We start from the raw sequence: 21,676 nt of genomic DNA on the forward strand, positions 1-21,676 counted from the left end.
TTTAAAATCCAGAGAAGGCACTAATGTTATTGCAGTAATGTGTATTCATATTACCACAACCCCATGCTAACAGTTTCAGCACTGAGGCAGTCTAAAAATCTGCTCCCTGTTACAGTTGGTACAGGGGTGACTGGGAGGTTACTGGGAAGAATGTGGGAATTCTTCATGGGTCTTTCTTTTTTTATATACAGGTTATACTACGCACCAGCATCCATCCTTCTACCTACCCTCGGAGCTGATTTCACGGGACCGCACTAGGTCACTCTTGTTGCCCACAAGGATGATTGGGGTTTGTGGCTGGGACTCCCTGAGAAGGAGGCGGAGCTGGGCGGTGCGGTGAAAACTTCGCCTGTCTGTCACTGAGAAGACCAGGATACACACATCGCACTGCAGTGTGGAGAGGTCCTGTGAATTGCAAACACAAACATGTATTATACAAACACCTTGGTGGAGCAGACCGGTGTGCACACGTAAAAAGAGAGATCAGGTGACAGCAGAGCAGGTGTGGAATGTCAGGTGTCTACTAACCATTACAGAAGATCGTGTTGCATGCCACCAACAAACTGATCATTTGTCCTTCAACTGCTTTTTAAAATTGCCTCTCCAGTGCCTGCTGGTGTGTTTGTTCAAAGCCATGGGAAGGGCATCAACGCTATTTCCAAGCACTCAAATTTTTATCACTGTCCCACGAGAGGACTCAGAGGGGGTTTTGCTCAACTTGACTATGCGCATGTCACGCTTCACTTTGAATTGCCTGACCCTCTTAAAAGTGAGCACCAACATCCCATCGGGGCTTCCTGTCACAGAGGCTCAATTAGCCCGAGTGGCTCTTGCAGAAACAGCAGCTTGTAACTGCCTGGGACCATGTTTGCCCTCTGTTGCTTTTCCTCTCGATTCAGCTGGCTGCGTTTACATTGGACTGAAGGTGGTCCGTGGGTGCAAAATCGGTCATGGCAAGCTAACTGAAAAAAATCATGTCCAGCAAGCAATCGTGGCTCAGTCCCTCCCAGCTGATCACTTGCTGACCCAGTCTAGCATGCTTTCAAAATAATGTCTTCTCTGCTGTTGCAGCAGTCACACAGCTATTGTTGGGTGAGTGATATTAGACAGTCAAGATTAACCCTTTAAGACCTACCATAGAACCAAGTCCGCCAGAGCTTACTTTATATTTTTACATGCTGTAGTGCCATTTTTGGGAGCATTTCAAGTTGCTATACATCAATACAACTGTTATAGCCCATATTTTAATAATATGTATGCATTATGTCCATAGTAACTACATTAATTGCAAAAAAGTGCAATAAACTACAAAAAAATTGAAAATCGTTTTTGTTTTTTTTACATATATTTCTACTTGGAGAAATTTAAGAGGTTTATCCCTCAAAACATTAAATACAAAAAAGTTGTAAAAAATAGTTTACAAAAACAGGAAATCTATTTTGAGTGTCTTCATAGTTTTATTTTTGAGATACACCAATTTTTATATACTGCAGGAAAAACGAAAAACAATCCTATGATGCAAATTTGCAAAGAAAACAGCATGTACATCAAAATAAACTATTTAAATCAGTGCAATTTGAGTTCTAAGCATCCCAGAAACTATTCAGAAAAGCATAAAGTCAAACATGACTTATAAAAACACCAGTATAGGCTTTTAAGGCCTACAAGTAAAAAACTACATTTTCTGCGAAAATGACGTCACTTCCGGTTTCGGGCAGGTAATGGCGGACATGCGATCGTTCGCGCTGACGTCTGTTTCAATGTGGGAAGTGTTACGGACAGCTGATCGGATCGGCAAAGCGTGTCTCTGGAATATTATGTTTTTGTTCCTGCAAGCGCTTTTTAGGCAATTTTTGCAAAGCTATATGTGGAAGGAAACCGTGACCTAGGACAAGCTGATGGCATAAGATGTAAGTACAACTCCTCCAGTTTCATATGCAAAAAAAATTATTGAGCTAGCTTACGCGTTCCGGTTCTACAGGGATTTAAAAATAGTTATGCAAAACGGAGCGTGCCCGCTCCGACCGGCTTTAAAGGGTTAAGGAAACTGAACTGTCTGTGGCTAAAACGTGCTTTTACATTTAAGTTTGACCTTGTGGTCGGGGAGATTAGACTTTCATTAAAGCCATGATAAATGGACTGGTTCTTATATAGCGCTTTTCTACTTTACTTGAGCAATCAAAGCCCTTTATAAAACATGCCTTATGTAGACCAACGCTTTTTTCTATGCTTTCTGTCTAACACTCCAGTGAACGCATCGGAGAAAAACTTGGAGTTAGTATCTTTCCCGATGGTATTTGGCATGCAGACTGCAGCAGCCAAGAATCAAACCACCAACCTTCCTGTTAGTAGATGACCTGCTCTACCTCCTGAGTTGCATATGGCCAAGAGGTAATAAATGAGCACAAGGAATGTGAAGGGTATCTTCCTTTGGTGAAAAACCCAAAGAGGTGTTACCAAATAGCTGTGTTAATAAATAATCTGGATCCAGATTTGGTGGTCCATTGACTTACAGTACTTTCATCAGAGCTATGTTATGATAAACCGCTGTACACTAACAGCACCCACGGCAAACATTAAAGCTATGTTTGTTGTTAAAGAGACAAGTATTCACTGCAGTAAGTGATGGAGACCAACTATAAAACTAAAAAGATCTGCCAAGTGACAAGATGTACAAGCTGAAACTTTTCCTGGTTCGGAAAAAAAAGCCAAACTGAAAAAGCTGCAGTTCCTTGAAGAACCACTTGAGGCTGGCTTCAATATAAAGTCAGTCCCAGAGACAGTATAACCTCCATGACTGCTAAAAAATGCATATGATGTGGAGGGGTGGGTCTGACTGTGATACTACACACTCTTTGGCAAACAACTTGTGATTGAGAAGTCATGCAGTTGCGTGTTTCATACCCAGGATAATGCTCAATTTTGAAACATGGTGTAACCGAGACTTGGCTTTTTTTATTCAGTATGACCCAAATCAACTGACTGACCTCAAGAACTCAGCAGTTAAATGTTTACAGAAGTTAAGAGATAAAGCGGTTTCCCCATAGACTTTGATAGGACCAAAGGTCTTTTTGCACTAATAGCTATTGCTATCAGGCAACTGCTATTAGTGCAAAGGAACATATTTGCATCCATAGCTAACTGCTCCCTTCATGACAATGACAACATGACACTGAGGTTTTGTGGGTTCAGCAAAGCTTCTCCACAATAGCGTGCACATGGAAATATAGATTTGTGAATGGGTCAGTGGGGTCAAAAAGGTTCAAACGAAAGACATTTCATCTTATGTTGAACAAACTGAATCAATACAAACTATTTTTCTCCCAAAGACAGAAACCTGAAACCAAACCACACAGTGTAATGTCAGGCCTCGTTCTCGAGGCTACATGTCGATAATACAGGAACCATTATGAAAATAGAACCATAAAGTGGAAAGTACAAAGTTTTATATCCAGTCTTTGGGAAACACAGACTATGCATGCAGTCTTTAGCTATAAAGGAATACAAGTGCAGTGCATTTCTGTTCCCATTTTGTGGCGCAATAGCAGAAAATTAAGTTTATATAACATTCTTTAGCTTGGAGCTTTTGTCTTGACTTTACTGTAAACTAAAGGAATTATATTTGATGGTTGGTTTAATCCAAAACCTTAAATCTATAGCATTCCATCAGCAGACATAATCTATTCATATTTCAGCTGAAAATAGGACACAACCACAAATGACTGGATCAATAAAAAATAACTTATTTTGACCAGATAATCCAATCTGCCTGCTGAATTGGGACCGCATACAGTCTGCTTATGTGAGCATGCCCATGACCCTGCCCTACATCTACAGCTCCCAAGGTAAACATCCCAGCCCTCCAGAGAGTTTCAGACGGCTGAAAAATTCAAACAATCTGAAGCGGCCAAGAACTGCCCGATCAGACCCCAGAGCAGGAAATTCATGGGGAGCACCTTGGCACGCTATCTGTTTGACAGCGCACAGCAAAAGACAAGCAGAGGAAAAGGAAGGAGGGGGACGGGAGCCACCGGCCACCTGTCACTGATGGATTGGGGGGGATCAGGAGGAAGAATGAAAACAAGACAGAGAAAGAATCAGGGACAAATCTGTGCGAGAAAAGCCGTACAAAAATAGAGTAGACATCGATTAGATGGGCAATGAACCGATCCAGGAAGAAGGCTGTGACCAAGTAAATACACCTCTCTATCAAACGGAGGCAGAGCAACTCGGGACAGCGCCAACTCTCTCCCTCTCTTGATTAAGCAGCTTCTCTCTGTTCACGGAGAGCAGGCCATCTGTCAATACCAACTCCTCCCATGCACACACAAATACAAAAGCCAGGCACGCATGCACATACAATCATCCACAACATTCACACAGTACTAATAGAGCATTCAGGGGAATTTTAATGGAATTATCAAGATTAAAAACAGGGACTCGTCTGGCTGAATTGAACAACATTTTGCCAAAATGTGAAAATCCAACAAACCAATGCAACTGAAGAGGAGCAAACCAAATGCAGAGAGCCAGTAGGATGAATGCAAACTGTGTAAACACCAGGGTTAAGTCAAACAAGAAAATAACAAGGGCAGGGAAGGGAATAAAAGAAGGAATTAAAAACCCAAATATCCACAAAAAGAACTAACCTTTAAAATAAACCAGGAATTGAAATGAAAGCAAGACAGACAAAAAGCAGCGATATTCAGACAGGAGGCACAGCTAAATGCTCAGAAACACAAAAGAAGTGTTCGTCAGTCCTGGGACCACTTCGGGGGTTTTTTGAGGGAAACCTTTTAGTGCTAAGTTTCAAAAGTCTGGAGGACTTCTCAGTAGAGTTGAAAGAAGTCAGAGTAGTAGATTTGTTTTGGAATAACACATTCAATATTCACATATCCCTGGATCTGATCCATAAGTTTGACTATCTAGGAATACTTATGTATACATAGATATGTCTTTGCTAAGTCTGAATTTTCCCTGCACTGGGGCTGAGCTTCTCATACTCAGATGATTACACAGTCATAAGTCCCCGATTAAAATAAAGGAACAATATTTGTTTCCAAAGCTACAGTTGTGATACTGGCTCTATATTGAAATTATGAATAAAGAATGGCCTTTTTTTTTCTGTGGGCGAATGTAGCTTTGGGCTAAATCCTCAAACGACTCCTCCTTATGCCTCATGCTGTTACACATCATTTATGACTGTGCATTACTTTCTCCCTTATTGATAGCCTCAGTTTCATGATGCTTAGTTTTAGTGCTGACTTTTAGGGGCCATAAAAACAGCATAAACATAAAGCTTTAGTTAGAATCTGTTCTAAATGACAAAGAAAAGGCTTTCTAAGACTTAACGTCTCCACATTTCCTGTTCCTGGCAAAGATAATATTGATGGAGCTGCGCTGGAGTACATCTCATTGGAACTTCAAACACTTGATTTTGAACTGGTGGAAACTATTTGAGAAGCTTAAAGTGTGTAACAAAGTTTCTGCGCTATTCTCTGAATCAAAATCAGCACTTTTTAAAGACTCCTATAGGTGGTGAACAAGGAGGATGATGAAAACTGCAACATTAAGAACAGTAACTTAGGACAAATTTCATGTGATAGATCATGTTCTCGTTCACGGAATGAAAATAAGTGAAGATTGAAAATGTGGGAACACTGAGTTGTTGAAGACTGTCATTTCTGCAACAATCACCTGGGTGATGTTTGTCTTACGTTAAAAAGAAATAAAATAAACCTCCAAATCTCCTCCAAGAGTAAATATTTAAAATGTGTCTGCTTTTGTCTTATAAGATGTCTTGTTAGTGCAATGATTAATTCAACAGTATGAGTCAGGTAAACCTCGTGAAAGTAGACCAAAGCATTTCTTTCCACTTTGGACCAGCGACCCACTCCTCCAACGCAGCAGCATTGAAATGAAGCAAGTTTGCAGACGAAGGATCAAAGATCGGATCAAAGCCTGTCCTCAGGCCTGACCCAGCACCGAGACGTGACTCTGAAGCTGAACGAATCATTCGTCGGCTTCAACTTAGCAGGTACATTCAAAGTACACTGTAATGCATTCACTGTATTATAAAGAAGAAAAGCTAGTTTTCCCCAGGAACCACATGTCCTGAACACTGTGGGTTGTTTTTTTTGTGTGTGTGTGTCAGGTTGTGTATATGGATTAGTTCTGAGAACAGATAAAATGATGGAGAGTGATTTTACCAAAAGAGTCAGAAAAATTGTAATGAAGGGAATATAATCGAGTAAATGATACTTAGTTTTGTAAATCAGTTAGAAACAGTCACATAGAAGGGTTCAATGGTGTTTCATATACAAATTCCTGGGAGGGGGAGGCAGAGCCTAGAGTGTTTTGCTCTCTTTGCTATTGAAGTATGGTATCATCATAGCAAAAATCTTCTGCAAGTGCTGCTGATGTCAGACAGACAGCCTGCCCAGGACTTACCACCTCGGCAAATTCTGCCCCAGAGCAGAATGTCTGATTTACAGATGTGTTTTTCTAAGAAATTGTTTGTACAGAGGAACAGCAGATATAATTTGTGCAGACCAAGAATAGCTTTTAAGGAGATACAGCCTGAGAGACAGGGCAGCTTGTAATCCTTGATTCAATTATGAACTCTGCATCATATCAAAAAGTGCCTGAAGATAATCGTGACCATTGGTCCAAAAGTAGAAGTTTAATCACAAGCTGACTTTGTGACAGGACAAACGTAGTAAATCCAAATATAAAATAGAGGGCTACTGAAAGGACTAGTTAAAGTTCAGATCTGAATCCTCATTGCGATGTTGTGGGGGATTTAAAATGAATTGACTTTGCAGCTGAAATAATTTCGGGTGGACGAGTGGTCATAAATTTACTTTTCAGCACAGAAGGCTTTTACTGTTCAAGCACAACACTTTTATCTGTAAGTTTCAAAGACGAACAAATGTGCGTTTTAAAGGACTATTTTCTTTACACGACTCTGTCATTAAATTGGAAAGATTACCGATTTTCATGCGTTGTTGTGGGTTTTTTTTTTAGCTTTTTTATAAAAACAACTTTTTCCACACATGCACACACACATAGATTAGCATGCACTCTAAAAACCACTCACATGCTGGCTAGTGCCACGCACTACATCAGTATCCATTAACAGTGAGGACAATGAATCACTTATCAGGCATGATTTGCATAACATGTTGTGGCTCTGTGAGCACTCAGACTATTATCCCCTCCAGTTGTGGTTTTAAAAAAAAATAGGCTGAATCAGAGCATTTGGCCCTTTTTTGAGAGGATGTGTGAGCATCCTCTCACTGCTTCAAACACACATCCTGAATGACTGCAAGCTGTTTGCTTTGCAGCACAAAATACATAAGCAAAGCAGCTTTAGGGCCTTTACATGGAAACAAAAGGGTCAAGCACATCCCCACCTGCTTGCACAAACATACACAGACATATATATATATATATATATATATATATATATATATATATATGCATATATAGCCTCCATTCATCTTTATGAAAAGTAAACACATGTACTTTCCACACGCCTGCCTCTTTGGCCTGTGCTGTATTTGTCTGACTGACTGGCTGTCAGAGCAAAATGAAAGAGCAGGAAGATCAATAAAGATGCGAGGGTGATGAATGGAGGAACAGAAAATGACAAGGAAAAGGACGAAGGAGGAAGGCGGAGCAAATACAAGAAGAGAGGACAGAGGAGCACCTTGCTCTGTGGTAGTCAAAATCTGATAATAGGATGATGAAGCTTAGTGCAGATGGAATGCTGAGTTAGTAGGTTCGCTCTTTCTCTTTTACTTACTTACTGCTGCACAAAGACAACCCTAAGGAAACATATATCTGAGTCCATCTGGCCTGCACTGAGTAAGTCAGACACACGCCTGCACATACATACCCATTCCATAATCCAACCATGAATGACCACAGCTTGCTGAATAAAGCTGGCATCACAGCACAGACTTAGTACACCATAAAGACCGTTAGTGCACCATGGAGACTATTGCACGCCACCTCAGACACACACAAGTGCACAAGCACAACATACACAAAAGGATATAGTAGTAATGGGTGTCCCTGCATGACCTAGTTTCAAGCTGAAATATGTCAGTGTGTGGAACCAGCTCCCTGCAGAACTGTCTATTAGTAAATCCCTGAATCCCTGCCCAGATGCTGCTCTGTTCTTGACCCATGACCTCTATGTACATTGAGGATAAAAGAGGATTTCTTTCCAGAACACAAGTATTAATAATATTAAAATTGTTCCATGACCATAGAATTATAAGGTTTGATCTGACTTTTGGGCTTAGAAAAACCTCACTAACATTAGATTGTTCTTTGCCATTATTACTCTTATTTTATCATTTTAAAAAAGAACGTTGCCCGACGTATGTACAAGCTATGCAGTGTTAACACTCATAACATGGTTGAAGGCTATTTCTCCCATCTTTCTTTATTCTTTTCTTTATTCTTTTCTTTATTCTTTGCCAATACTGATAGACACTGACATAACAAAGAAGCTGAGGGAAATAAGTCTGAAACAAGCCAGGTCAGCAAATTTTTACCATTAGCTTAGGGTGACCAACCGTCCTCTTTTCCCCGGACATGTGCACTATTCACGTTCTGTCCAGGGCGTCCGGGGGGATTTTCGAGACTGATAAAAATGTCCGGGTTTTCCTGTATTCCGACAGAGGACCCATGTGTGTGACGTCATCCCCGAACTGCTGCTTTGTGAGGGCTTGTTCTGCGCTCACGGACGGGACTGACAGCGTGCAGCAACGCGCCTAATGATGTTTAAACGATCCCAAAGCGCAAGTGCATCTTTTCAGATGAACTGCAAAAGAAATTTCCCTCGTACTGACCATAGCTGGACTGGCCATCGGGCATACCGGGCATTTGCCCGGTGGGCCGATGGTGATTTTTCGTATTTACGGCCGATGGTTTTGTTGTTGTTGTTTTGTAACGGTATAAACAATGAAAGGTGGTGGATTGGCCAGATGCTGGCCGGTGTGTAAAAATAACTCAGTTATTTGGTGGTGTATATGGCGGAGCTTCCACAGAGGCCAGCAGGTGGATGAGGGAAAGGGGAGGCAGGAGGAGGAGAGACCCGAGGCTGAACTGAACTTCAGGTGAAGTTATGGCCTGCAGTCTATCTGGGTCAGATATAGGGATGGGTATTGAAAACCGGTTCTTGTTGAGAACCGGTTCCCACTGTTTCAATTCCTTGGAATTGTTTGCCATTTTTGCAAACGATTCCCTTATCGATTCCAGTCGCCCCGAATGACGTCACCACGTTGCGGAGCGGCATTTACCTGGCAGGAAACATGGCGGCTCAAACGCTCAAAAGTTTGGTCATACTTTACGAGAACGGATGACAACAGGGCAACTTGCAATACTTGAAAAGTAGATATTTCATTTAAGGGAGCAAACACTACGAATATGCAAAAGCATTTGCTCACAAAACACACGATGACCTTAAATGAATGTCGTGTTTTTAATTCTGCTCCGGACTCGTGAATCTCAACCCAGCAGCAGCGGTAACGTTTGCACGTCCTCTCCCGTTAATGCGGCAGGTAAATAATCAGCTAACAGTGCATGTTATGTTAGCGCGATCTGCCTTATTACAAAACCTGCCATTACTGTGCGCTGCATTTAGGTGACCATGATGAGAGAGACAGACAGAGTCTGGCTGGCTCAGATGCTGGCATTTCTCGCTGCAGTCTACCGGTAGCGTCTCCTTTCAGGCCAGGATAGAAAAATGTCACCGAGCAGTGACTAAGTTTGTGGTAAAAGGCTTGCACCCATTTGCCACAGCAGATGCCCCCGATTTTCGGTAAGTGAATGTGTTTAATTGTAGGCAGGGACATTACTGAATATTCTTGTGTTATTGCTACAGAAGAATATTTATTTTATTATTTTACATTTACAATTTTTTTTCCCGGGGTCCCTGTGACACCCCATTGAAGAGCCATAGGCTGTGGATCTCTTAAGATCTCACTGTTGGGTTTGTAAGGCCATGTTACTCCTAAATTTCTATCTTGTTCAAAGAGAAGATATAAAACAAAGTTCTAAGCTAATCGACCTTAGTGTTCTCTTTTTTAAAAAATAAGAATCGATAAGAGAATCGATAAAGAATCGAACCGTTAAACAGAATCGAAAATGGAATCGGAATCGTGAAAATCTTATCAATACCCATCCCTAGTCAGATATAAACCAAGTTTAGGTGTAGTTTATTTTCGTTGTGCTAACTTTTTACAGTCAGTTACAATAACTCGGAGTTTCTATACAGCTGGGCGGGTGCTATGATGTTACTGATAGTGATATGATATCGGTTTGGATATGTGGTGAGAGGGAAACATGAAGATGAAACCAGGAGATGTCCTTACTGAATCATCAGAGCTGAACAGGTGATGGAGAAACAGGTTTACCTTTTAGGTGACATGAATGAGTTGAAGGGAAGTTATGAACTGTTTCTGAGAGACAAATAACACCAGGATCCTTTTCTATGTAGCTGACAGCTGGTAACTGTGCAGGGGCGGGTCTAGCAAAGTTTTGCCAGGGGGCCAGGTTGGGCATTAACAGGGAAAGGGGGGCACGAAGAAATACTTTTCTTTCTTATTCTCATTTAAAATGTCTCGCTTTTAAAAAATAATTATCTGAATCTTACAACCAAAGTTTTTATCTGATGTAAAATGTATAGAAATCATACATATACCAACAAGACAGTGTACATCACTGTCACAACAGTGTTCATTTTCATTCAAAGGCTTTATGGCTTTTCCTATAATACCTGGTGGGCCGGTCTCTAGTCAAAATGCCCTGGTCAATTTTTTGTCCCAGTCCAGCCCTCATACCGACCCAGTACTGGTAATTTTTTTTATGCAGATGAGGCATTATTTCTGTACCATTATTTAATTCCAGAGGTTTTTAAGTTATTTTTTTGCACTTGTTGACTTGTAAAAGCCTATATGACATATTTTATTTCACAATTAATTAACCGCACAGAGAAGGCATCGTTTAAATATGTTAAATATGTTTCTTTAAGCAAGTTCTTCATGACTGAGCTAAGTGTCCTCTTTTTTGGAAATCAAAATATGGTCACCCTACATTAGCTACCATGCTAGATAGCTACCGATGTCAAATTATGCTGGTGTTTTCTAGGTACAGTGACTAGAAACAACAAACGGGCTAATGGATAGCTGAAGCAGCTAGCAGAGTTAGCAGCAGGGTTAGCGGAGCGCTAATGCTAAACAACATGCTTTTTGTTGATGTTGTGTTCATCTACTTATGACCAACAGTATAAATCTTATATACAGTAAATCACTCAGTAAAGACTGACTTGGCTGCATTCAAAATACGTTTCCAAAATGTTGCTCAGCCATATGATACCATTAGCCCTTCCACAGTTAATCTGTTGATCCATTTTAATTTCTAATAGTGCTTTCTCTAGTTGACATTGATCTCTTAAATATAATACACAAAACTGTGACTTCAACCTTTATTTTGGTTCACACACTTATCTGCACAAGCAAAATGAGCAGTAGCTCCCACCGGAGACTAAAACAAACAGAACTGCTTAGGTATAATAGCTTATATGGATTTGGGCAAGAAATGGGGAACCGTAAATAGTGCAGAACGACTCTCTTAAGACTAAACAACAGCAAAACAGGAAAGAGAAAAATGTCCAGGGAGTTGCTTCCCTGGACAGAATTCAACACTGAAGTCTGTCTCTGCTCCAAGAATTGGCTGGTTGAACTGTGTTTTTCTTCCTTCCTAATTGAGATAAGAAATGTGGTCAAGCAGCAATTATCTTCTTCCAAATTGCATCCTGACTTGCTTTAACATAATAAACGATCCTACCCTTAGGTGCAGCAGCAAATTCTCCTCACTCCATGCTGATAAACACGCATACTGTGCATCATTGCCCTACATTCTTCCAGGCCTGAGGCTGCACATTTTGGTTGCTTACAATAAATATAAAGATTTTAAGTTATCAAATAACAATGGAAACTTCATGACTCACTTAGGGAAAAGGTGTCCACTTGGTCTTTGACACAGAGACCCTACTGGCTGTTTAAGGCTTAAATCAATGACCAATCTCAGGCTTAGAGTGGAGGACAACATAGGCTGGCTAGGCCAACGCCAAGTGTGCCAGTGTTTCTATTTCTGGCACATCGTGACTTATTTAAACCATCCTATCCCTATAACGTCATCAACACTCACAACGTCCCAGCGTCTGGCCAAGCAGACTCTCAGCCTTCTGTGGCTGTGTTCGCTGGTGTTGTTTTACACATTTGACCAGGCCGATGCAGAGTGTGCATTCACGCAAGCGGGTACAGTCTGTACATATTTACAGGTTCTTTTGCCCTTACAGTGCGCTCTACCTCTGATTTGTTGTGCAACGCTCCCTGCAGTTTGGGGAAAATTGTAGCTCCGACTTGACGTCCATGTACCAATCAGTTGTGAGTCGAACCGAGAAGTACTTGAAGGAGCAATCTATGGGTGTAAATGCCACCTTTTCACATTTTTTTGGCAGTTTGCATTGCCGGGAAAGGAAGAGGCCTGGATGGGGCCAGGCCAGAGAACGGATGAAGCCCCAAAGCCAGCAGGGTTGGATGCTGACTATTCCAGCATCATTTCATGCATGAGCGAGTGAGTGATTAATTCAGCCACGTTTGAGTGCGTATGTGTGTGTGTCTGTGCATGTTGCTATGGTAACTTGGGTATAGGATGGGTTGCCCCATGGAGAACACTTGCGGCTCACTACAAGACCAGAAGCCTTGCCTCTTGGGATGGTGAGTGCCCGGCGGTTAATGTTGTGCTAGTTCAATGCCCGGCCACGCATTAGACATCTGGATGACATCTGTTTCTGCACCTGATTGTTTGTATGTGGGACACTCTGCCTTTAGACACTGTGTGCATATATACTGTATCTAGTGGCATTACTGAAAAACAACGACAAAACAAAACACTAGCATAAACGCGATGCTGAACAGGGTTGCTGCCCCTCGCCCCACCAACTGCAGACGGCCCTGGAGTCTTTCCAAGCTCCCCGCTGTACTGCTTCTGTTGCTTCAGCCTTAATGCCCTGCCTTGTATAAACACGCACATAATAACAAATATAATTAACTCTCAGCAAGATTTAACCAGCAGAATGAGGCGAGCAAGCACGAAAAAAAGCCACCGAAAGAACAGACGAGGGCGCGGTGGTATTCAAACACAACGACTGCAAGGCAACAACACTGGAGGTGAGAAAGGGGGAGCAGGAAAAGTGAAGAAGTGAGCACCCCTGCTGTGGATGCTCCTGAGTTAAATGTGACTAATTCAACCTTAAGAAAAGAGAAAGCCCAGTGGACATCTGGAATAGGATGATCTACCCTACATACTAATTAGAGGGCTCTACTGTTCCATCACATTATTAACAGCCATTAATAACTGCACGCCTTTTGGTTTTGCATAATGCCCTCTGTGTCAAAAGGATCTTTTTTTTTGACAAGCTGGCTGCTGGTGCTCAAGTTTCTCCTGCTACGACAATCATCACCACCAGGTCACATTAACTTGCGCGCACTGTTCAACTGTAAAGACCGATGATGCGTAGCAGGAGCAATTTTAGCCTGCGAAGAAATTGTCTTTTTTCAGCAGATTTGAATAGAGACATACGTTGTTAACTACTGAGTGATTCCCACTTTTGAGAGAGAGAACTTCAAAGAGATCAAGTACAGTGAACGCTCCTCCAGGATTCCCTCTACAGTGGAGGACACACACGCAAACGCACAAGTAGGTGTAAAAGCAAAAGTATGAATGCACTCTCTTTACACCTCTTTACACGTGAAATCAGACAAATGGCTTTCCCTGTTCTTCAGTACAGGCAAAGATTATAAAGAGTGGGAAGAGAAAGAGGGCAATGAGTGAGAAGGGACACAGAACTGGTTTAAATGTGTAAAAAAGAAGACAGAGAGAGGACGAATCTGTCAGTCACTCACCTGTTTCCAGTTGTCAAAAATGATGACTTTGCTGTCCTCGTCGTCCACTGTCACCGTATACTCGTAGCCCTCACCTGCAAACAAAACGCCCTCATCACACATAAGAAAGGACAATGCAGCTCATGTTAAGAATAAATAGGAGGGTCTGACAAGTTGTAAAAGAAAATCATAACAGGAATTGTGGAGATAAAAAGAATGAATCACAATATTCACTACTTAAGTAGATTGTCTGCATATTCTGCCTCAAGACACTGATGAACCAGTTTAAGTCTTAAAAACTGTCCTTGACCTACTCGAGAGTTCTTACATCATTATCTGTGAAGATTACAGCAAAGCATTTAAAGACTGGGCTTTAGAGCTAAATGATGTGTTTATGAAGGCGGTATCATACAGATGTTTTAATGCTATTTTGCTCCAGTTTAAATGATGATGGTGATATTCCGCATTTTCTTAACTGTCAAGCAATCCCATGAAACAAATGTTTTAAGCCCATATGTTAAAGCCCAGTCTAACTGCTCTGCCTTATCGGCGACTCTCGGTCCAAGCCTCTTTGCTCTCACCGAAGAAGGAAATCTTTTAAAACAGCTCGTCGAAAAGTAGATTTTCCCCATTTCCTATAAGCCAAGGTCAATTTTTACCAAATGCTACTTGAAACGAGATTTATTATTTTGGGAATGAAATGTTTTCATTTGCAGATTAATAGACATTTTTGAATATTCACAGCAGCAGGGCAGCGTAGATGAGACAGTGAAGATTGAGTCCATATAGAGCACAAGTGTCGAACTCCAGGCCTTGAGGGCCGGTGTCCTGCAGGTTTTAGATGTGTCCTTGATCCAAAACAGCTGATTTAAAAGGCTAAATTACCTCCTCAACATGTCTTGAAGTTCTCCAGATGCCTGCTAATGAACTAATCATTTGATTCAGGTGTGTTGACCCAGGGTGATATCTAAAACCTGCAGGACACCGGCCCTCGAGGCCTGGAGTTCGACACCCCTGATATAGAGAAATAACACATCACGTGTCAGTATTTTGAATCACATACTTAATTTTCCATCATCTGATCTCAAAAGGCAATTTTTTTGAGTAATGGACATTGAATCTTATGATACATTTAAAATACAGGCACGTCTGGGACTGCTGTTGGTACGCTACCTTCCAGCAACCACATGAAACTCACGAATCCCCTCTTTCTAACTGTATGTGTTTTAATTGTCACCAGCAACAGCTGCAAAATTAAAGCACTTTGAAAATCCGATGATTCTTTTTGATACACAAAAACAGCCAGATGGAGCTACTGTACGTGGCCATTTAAATATCGTAAATTCATTTAGGCGTAACAAACTGAAGCTTCCTATCATTACACCATTAGCACAAACACTTCTTCTTTAAAATACACAGTAAGTGTGGAAAACTCACCGTGATCAATGAGATTTCTGCTCTTAGGGACAACAAATCTCCCGGTGTAAATCAATGCTGTCTTTGGAAAGTAATTACTTTGCGTATTGGCTGGTAAGGTGTTACTCCACTCACAGATGCTATGGTTCTGAGCATCTGTTCAAAACTAATAAAAAAGTGCTAATTAAATAGGTGTTGTGTCTTTTTTTTTTTCTTTCCACACTTTGCAATTTTAATGTGTGAATAATTGAACAGTTTAGTGCACCACTTAAATTCCCCGGCATGATAAGAGTGGCATTGGGGAAACATGTACAGGCTCCTTGTCTGAGAGGGGTTTTTGTTTCTCTCCCTGTATGATGCATAAATCCAAATGTACAATGTTGGCAGCAATGAATACCACATGATGATGTCAAGGATACGTCAGCTTTATGCATGATGGAGAGCTTTCGTCTCTTAATGACAGTGACTTATCGATTGGCCGAGACAAGAGCTGATTATCCCCGGTGTTAAACTGATCTTTGCCACAGACAGAGCTGCTGACTGATAGAGGGGGAGGGAGGATCGGGACAGTTTTAATGAGCTTTAATGGTAGACGTGTATACCTTAAGTAGAAATATACCCAATGACATGAAGACCAATAAACCAGAATATCCCATTTGCCTGGCTGAGGTCACTGAGACCTTTTACATGTCTCTTTATTATATGTAAAGCTACAGCTAGTAGCTGGTTATCCTAGCTTAGACTAAAAAACAAAATAGGTGGAAACAGCTGGTATGGATTAGTGCAGAATCCCTTGGTCCCACCTACCAATCTGCACAATGTCTGCATGCTAAATATAAAAGTATTTGCTTAGCTGAGCAAAAAGAACAGGAAAAAAGGGAAACCTGTAAACCTCTCTTGGACGTGAGAAATTCAGGATCAGAATTATAAACCTAAACATAGTTTTACTCTTTGGTTTTATACTTAATGGAAACTAAAAAGGTATAGCCTTCATGCATAAGCGCTACTGATGTACACCAGTCTTTTTTAGACATTTGGACACTACATGATTTAGGTAGTCATGATATGTTAATGGCAAAAAAAATGTGCTCAAAGAGTGGTTGGGTGAATTTTGTGGTTGGATGAGCGTGCCTTACTGTTTTCTAAAGTTAAACGTTGGTTAAACCTAGTTAAAACTAAGTGGAAACAAACTATGAATATAGGTGAACATGCATGCATGAAGACATTCCATCAATCTCTGTCCAGGTCATTACCACATGCTTGTGTCTCAGAGTCTATAGAGAGGGATCTGTCTGACTGCCCGGCCAGAGATAAGGCCAGCGACGACTTGCCCACGCCATTCTGTCCCAGTAGCACTATCCTCAGTGCCCCGCCATGGCTGTGGTAAGATGACTGGGCAGCAGCCGATTGGCTGAAGGACTCATCCCGAGGCACCGCTGTGTCACTGATAGGCAACGTGGTAGGCTCCTCCAAGCCCGGGATCCAATCACAGTCCTCGGATACGGCCTCTTCCCTCCGCAGCTGGTGCTTGACAGGCAGGGGTGTGCTCCCTCGTCGAAGCGGGGGTGCCGTCGTTAGAAACATACTGTACTAGAGTGAAATAGAGACAAAATAAGAAAGACTGTCACTGGGCATGGCGGGAGGTGTTGCTGGCACGAGTGCATTCCCAGATTTTTAAAGTTCAAAGCAGACAGCTGATCTACCTGTAACGCTGCCTATTCTTGTCCATGTTATCGCAGGAGAATGTGGGAGGGGGAGGGGGAGGGTACTTCCACTGTGTGTGCGTATGTGTGTAAAAAAAAAAAGGAAAAGGAGGGAGGTGATAACAGCAGAGGTGAGACAGATGAATGGCAGTGTGAGAGAAAGATGCTGATGAAGACACAGAGCATGTCAAAGGGAAAATTAGGAGAGGAGGAGGGAGATGTTGAGGTGGGGAGTGGTGATATGAGGGCAGTAGGAGCTGCTGACTGAAAAGTGACAGTAGGTTGATAAGGATGCAGAGAATGAGGTGGAGACCAGAGAACAACAAGAAGTGTGCATGTAACACAGAAACATTTGGCAAGGATAGACAAAAAGAGACTGCAGCTGTGCGTAATAAGTGCACTCAGGTGGCTATATGCTGCACGGTGAGTGTGTGCACAGCGGGAATTCACATGCAAACAGGTCAAAAACATAAAGTCTGCATCTTTATTCTTAGTCTTTTAAAAATGGAAATCTATAATGGGGTGCTTCCAGTGGTTTTGTATAGAACAATGGCTTTGCTGAGAAAGCTGTGAGTGTTTCTGCACGAGCACAATAGTGCATGTGTGTGTGTGGGAGTGTGTGTTTTGCAGCCACAGCAGGTCAACCACAGAAGACCCGCATTAATATTAATACAGCAATTAATCTAGCTCCACAGCAGCACCGAGCATTGGTGGCTCTGTGTCTGTCTGTGGCACAGCCAAGTACAGTACTGGCACTTAATTAAAGGGGACTGACACAATAATAGGAGCACACTCGAATACATTACAATGCAGTTTACAGCTACTGTTGTGTTACTGAGCTGAGCACGTCACAGGCTGACAGGACACGAGCTACAAGTCATAAACTTGCGTGTTGAATTAGATTTGGGTAGGTTGCTATAATGTAGCAAACTAAAAAGGTATAGCAGAAAGGTTAGGTATATTGTAGCATATAGTATAGAATAGTATAGTAAGTATACTATAGTTTATTTTAATATAGTATAGTATATAGTACACTATAAAATAGCACAAAGTAGTATAGCATAGAATACTTTAGTAAGAGAAGTAATAGTAATACTCTACACTGTAGTGTAGTTTAGTATACAATAGTGCACTATAGCATACAGCACACACACCAAACTTACTATTTAATGGTTTTTTAAATGAATAATTAAAGTTAATGGAAGAAACCCAGTTTCTATTTGGTTCCACAGATATCACGATGTATCAGAGAACTGTTGTCCTGTGAATGTGATACCATCACTATTGTGACATTCACAGGACTATTGTGACAGTACTGCATTGTTAGTTACTCTGTGTATACCATTTGTAGTGTTTTTGTATAGTGTTGCATGGAGATGTCTTTTTTTTTAAGAAGTCCACCTACTACTGATGAAACGGAGATATTTTAAGAAAGAAAGTGTAATTTCAAAAATGTGTATTCAGTCTGTCTGCTGTTGTCACAAAGCAATGCTGACAAGAAAATGAAAGAAAGCTGTTGGCACAGCTCCTTGACTTAACCACTGTAATTTGTGTGGTATGACTGGTATAATGTAAAATGATGTTTTTGCCAGTAAGGAGGCTGTAGATCTGACAGTGATTCAGACCTCTGGCTTGGATGAAATGTAACAGTTTGGACAGCCAGCTTCATTATAGGATCCTCTGACTGCTAACATGACGCTTTTCTGGTGTAAAATAGAGCACAGAGTGTAACAGTGCAGTCCTTTGAAGTGCACTATAGCGTAACTGTAGTGTTGTTAATATTGTATAGTGTTTTTACAATAATATGCAGTTAAGGTGTGGCTGATTGTGACACTTGAGTATGGAGCTCTCTCATGCACACACAGACACATCACTCAGAGCCTGTCGCTCAGGTAGCGCAATTAGATTAGCCAAAGGATCTAATCAATTAAGCACGCCTTTATTGTCTGCTGCGCTCAGGGGAGCTTTCCTACGCAGAGACCGTGACCACGGATCGCGCCAGCGTGTCAGGGGTTAATCTCTCTCTCACCAGGCTGTCTAGAAACTGGGGCAAACAGCAGTGCATAATACAAAATTAATACTACAGGCTATGTTTTTATTCTCTCTTCCTCGCAGCCCAATCACACAGACACTGCTGTTTCTTTCCAGCCCAGTTAGTCTTGTTTACTTTCGAGTCTTACGAGCCGTGTTTACTGTACAGCTCATCCATAATTGTGCTCAGCATCTATGGAGTAACCTGTGGGATTAAGTGCTCCACTATATGGACGGATTGAAGGCGTTTAAGAAGTGTAACACTTGCCGATGGTTTACAGAACACACAGATATCCTGTCACAGCAAACGCCGAAGCACGTAACAGCAAGTGGGGTTTAGACCGGGTGAGAAAATCTGGTTCATTAATATTCAGTCTTTAAGTCACCAATGAGCAGTCAAAGTTCGCGTGATAGTGAAAGAAATGAAGAGCCTAAATAATAATAATAAAACAATTATCTAATAAAAGTGAAAAAAAAAGGATTCCTGCACATAGAAAGTGTAGCTGTGAGAAACCAAAGTGTGCTGCAGGAAAAAAAACGTAGGCGGTGTTGTAGCAGCGTACCTGGAGTGTGTGGCTGGCTATTGTGCAGAGCGCACGAGGCTGTAGTGGAACATCTGCGTCGCCTTACCTGGTCAGCCATGGTTATCGGTGAGTCTTCTCTTTGCAGAACGAGGCTCAAGTCATCTGTGCTGCTTGCAGACCCGGCATCACATTCACCACGGCTTTAACGCACGGCACACAAAAGGCACGCGCGACTCATTTAACGTGATGTTATTCTCCCCTTCTCCGCCGAGTAAAACCTCCCCCCCTCCTCCTCCTCCCTGCCTCCCTCCTTCTGCTCGCTAGAAATGAGAGGTGCGGCGCGTGGAGCGCCGGGATGGGAAGAAGCAGGCTGCCAGGTGGGAGAAGACTCTATACCTGCGTCTCCGCTCGGCATAGGAGGCGACTTTCTATGTGAAGGAGATGAGGACGGACAGCCACCGGCACCGAAACGCATCCCCTCATGTCCTCTGAGAGGAGTCCCAGCGGACAGCAGTTTGTGCGCTCCTCTCTCCACCTCCAGTTAATACCTGCATGTCTCTTTCTCTCTCTCTCTCTCTCTCTCAGTGTGTGTGTGTGTGTGGGAGTGCGCCCTTGAGTGACTGCAGAGTGATCTTGGGTTGGAGGTGAAGGGAGTGATGAGTACGGGGTGGTGTGCCCCTCCCTCTTTCCTCCAGCGCAAATATCTTTCTAATGCTTTCGAAAAGCTTGTTAAGTTCTTTTCAAAAAACTGTGCGTGTGTCAGACACCAGGGTTTGAGCTGCTCCCGTGGAAAAAATATCATTCAATTTTGACAACTGTTAGCAGTTTCTGTGTCTGTGAGGCGGAGCGGCCGCCAGGGGGAGGCAGAGAGACATCTCGTGGATGGAAAAAAAAGGCGCTGCCGCTGAACGCTTGTACAGAGGAATGAGGGTGTTGCCAAAAAGTGATTTCCGGTGTTTCAATTTTTTTAATGTATAGTATTTTTGCTATATTTTTGCCAATATTGATAAATAGTCTGGGATCATCGAGATTTAAGGAGGAGTTATAAAAGGATATATAAAACAAGCAAATGACCTATTTTGCAAGTATCTTTACGTACCTGCTGCTACATTATAATCAATCCAGCTCTCTTTGACCACTTAAAATATCTTTATGTAACTATTATGTTATATTTGTTGCAATTTTACTGCTGCCGTCTTGGCCCCACCTCTCTTGAAAAAAACATTTTTAATCAATCAGAGTTTTGTGTTCATAAATAAAGGGTATATAAAAGTCGCTTTGCCAAAAATTGATTGCAGAAATGCTCTCTTTGGCATAAAACAGCTTGATATCATTCACGGGAGATATGTTTGATGTGTGTTTCACAGATTATAGGTCAACACGTCATTTAAAACCGTTTAAATACAGACAATCTTTTTTTTCTTTTCTTTTTCTTTTTCTTTTTTTTTTTTTTTTAGCAAATACCAGAAATCACACAACAGGTGCCAAAAAATGATTTCCAGTATTTGCCGAAAACTCGGCAAAAAAAGTTGTGGTAATTAAGCTGTATAAATGACTTGTTGGCCTATGATCTGGCAAAAATATTTCAAACATATCTCTCATTAATGATATCAAGTCATTTTATACCCAAAGGCATATTATCACAAGGTAGAAATTCCAATCAGTTTTTAAAAAAGTCTTTTTCAAGAGAGACCTGGGCATGAAAAGTTATAACAAATATAACATCAGATTTCTATAAACATATTTTAAGGAACTACAATGAGTATAATGTGGGTACAATAATGTAAAGTCATAAAGAGACATAAAGAGGTCATTTCTTTGTTTATATATAAGCTCTTTGTAAATCCTGTTCACTGCAATCTATTTGAAAATACAAGTAAAGATACTAGACATTAAAAACACATAGGAATTTCTGAAATCACTTTTTTGGAACAACACCTGCAGCATCACACAGAAATAAATAGCAGGAGATGGCCTTCATACATAAAAAAAAACAACAAAAAAAACAGAGCTCATTTCAGGAGGGGATTTCAATTTC

The 21,676-nt window shown here is 41.4% G+C and overlaps 1 protein-coding gene across 2 annotated transcripts in view; it reads right to left on the reverse strand.

The window, feature by feature from the left end:
• Positions 1 to 20,340, reverse strand: part of rem2 (RAS (RAD and GEM)-like GTP binding 2) — a 34,214-nt gene extending 13,874 nt beyond the window's left edge. Inside the window, exons 1-4 of one of the 2 annotated variants that reach the window (XM_063461476.1) lie at positions 19,745 to 20,315; positions 16,634 to 16,970; positions 13,986 to 14,059; positions 228 to 405 (exon numbers count right to left, since the gene is read on the reverse strand). In XM_063461476.1, coding sequence (XP_063317546.1) covers positions 228 to 405; positions 13,986 to 14,059; positions 16,634 to 16,970; positions 19,745 to 19,756 — 601 coding nt within the window. In that variant the 5' untranslated portion in view covers positions 19,757 to 20,315. Of the gene's footprint in view, positions 1 to 227; positions 406 to 13,985; positions 14,060 to 16,633; positions 16,971 to 19,744 lie in introns of both variants that reach the window. The other variant, XM_063461477.1, reaches the window with a different exon arrangement.
• Between the last annotated feature and the right edge of the window lie 1,336 nt (positions 20,341 to 21,676).

The sequence above is a fragment of the Pelmatolapia mariae genome, linkage group LG18 (genome assembly GCF_036321145.2).
Source record: "Pelmatolapia mariae isolate MD_Pm_ZW linkage group LG18, Pm_UMD_F_2, whole genome shotgun sequence".
Taxonomy (NCBI): Eukaryota; Metazoa; Chordata; class Actinopteri; order Cichliformes; family Cichlidae; genus Pelmatolapia; species Pelmatolapia mariae.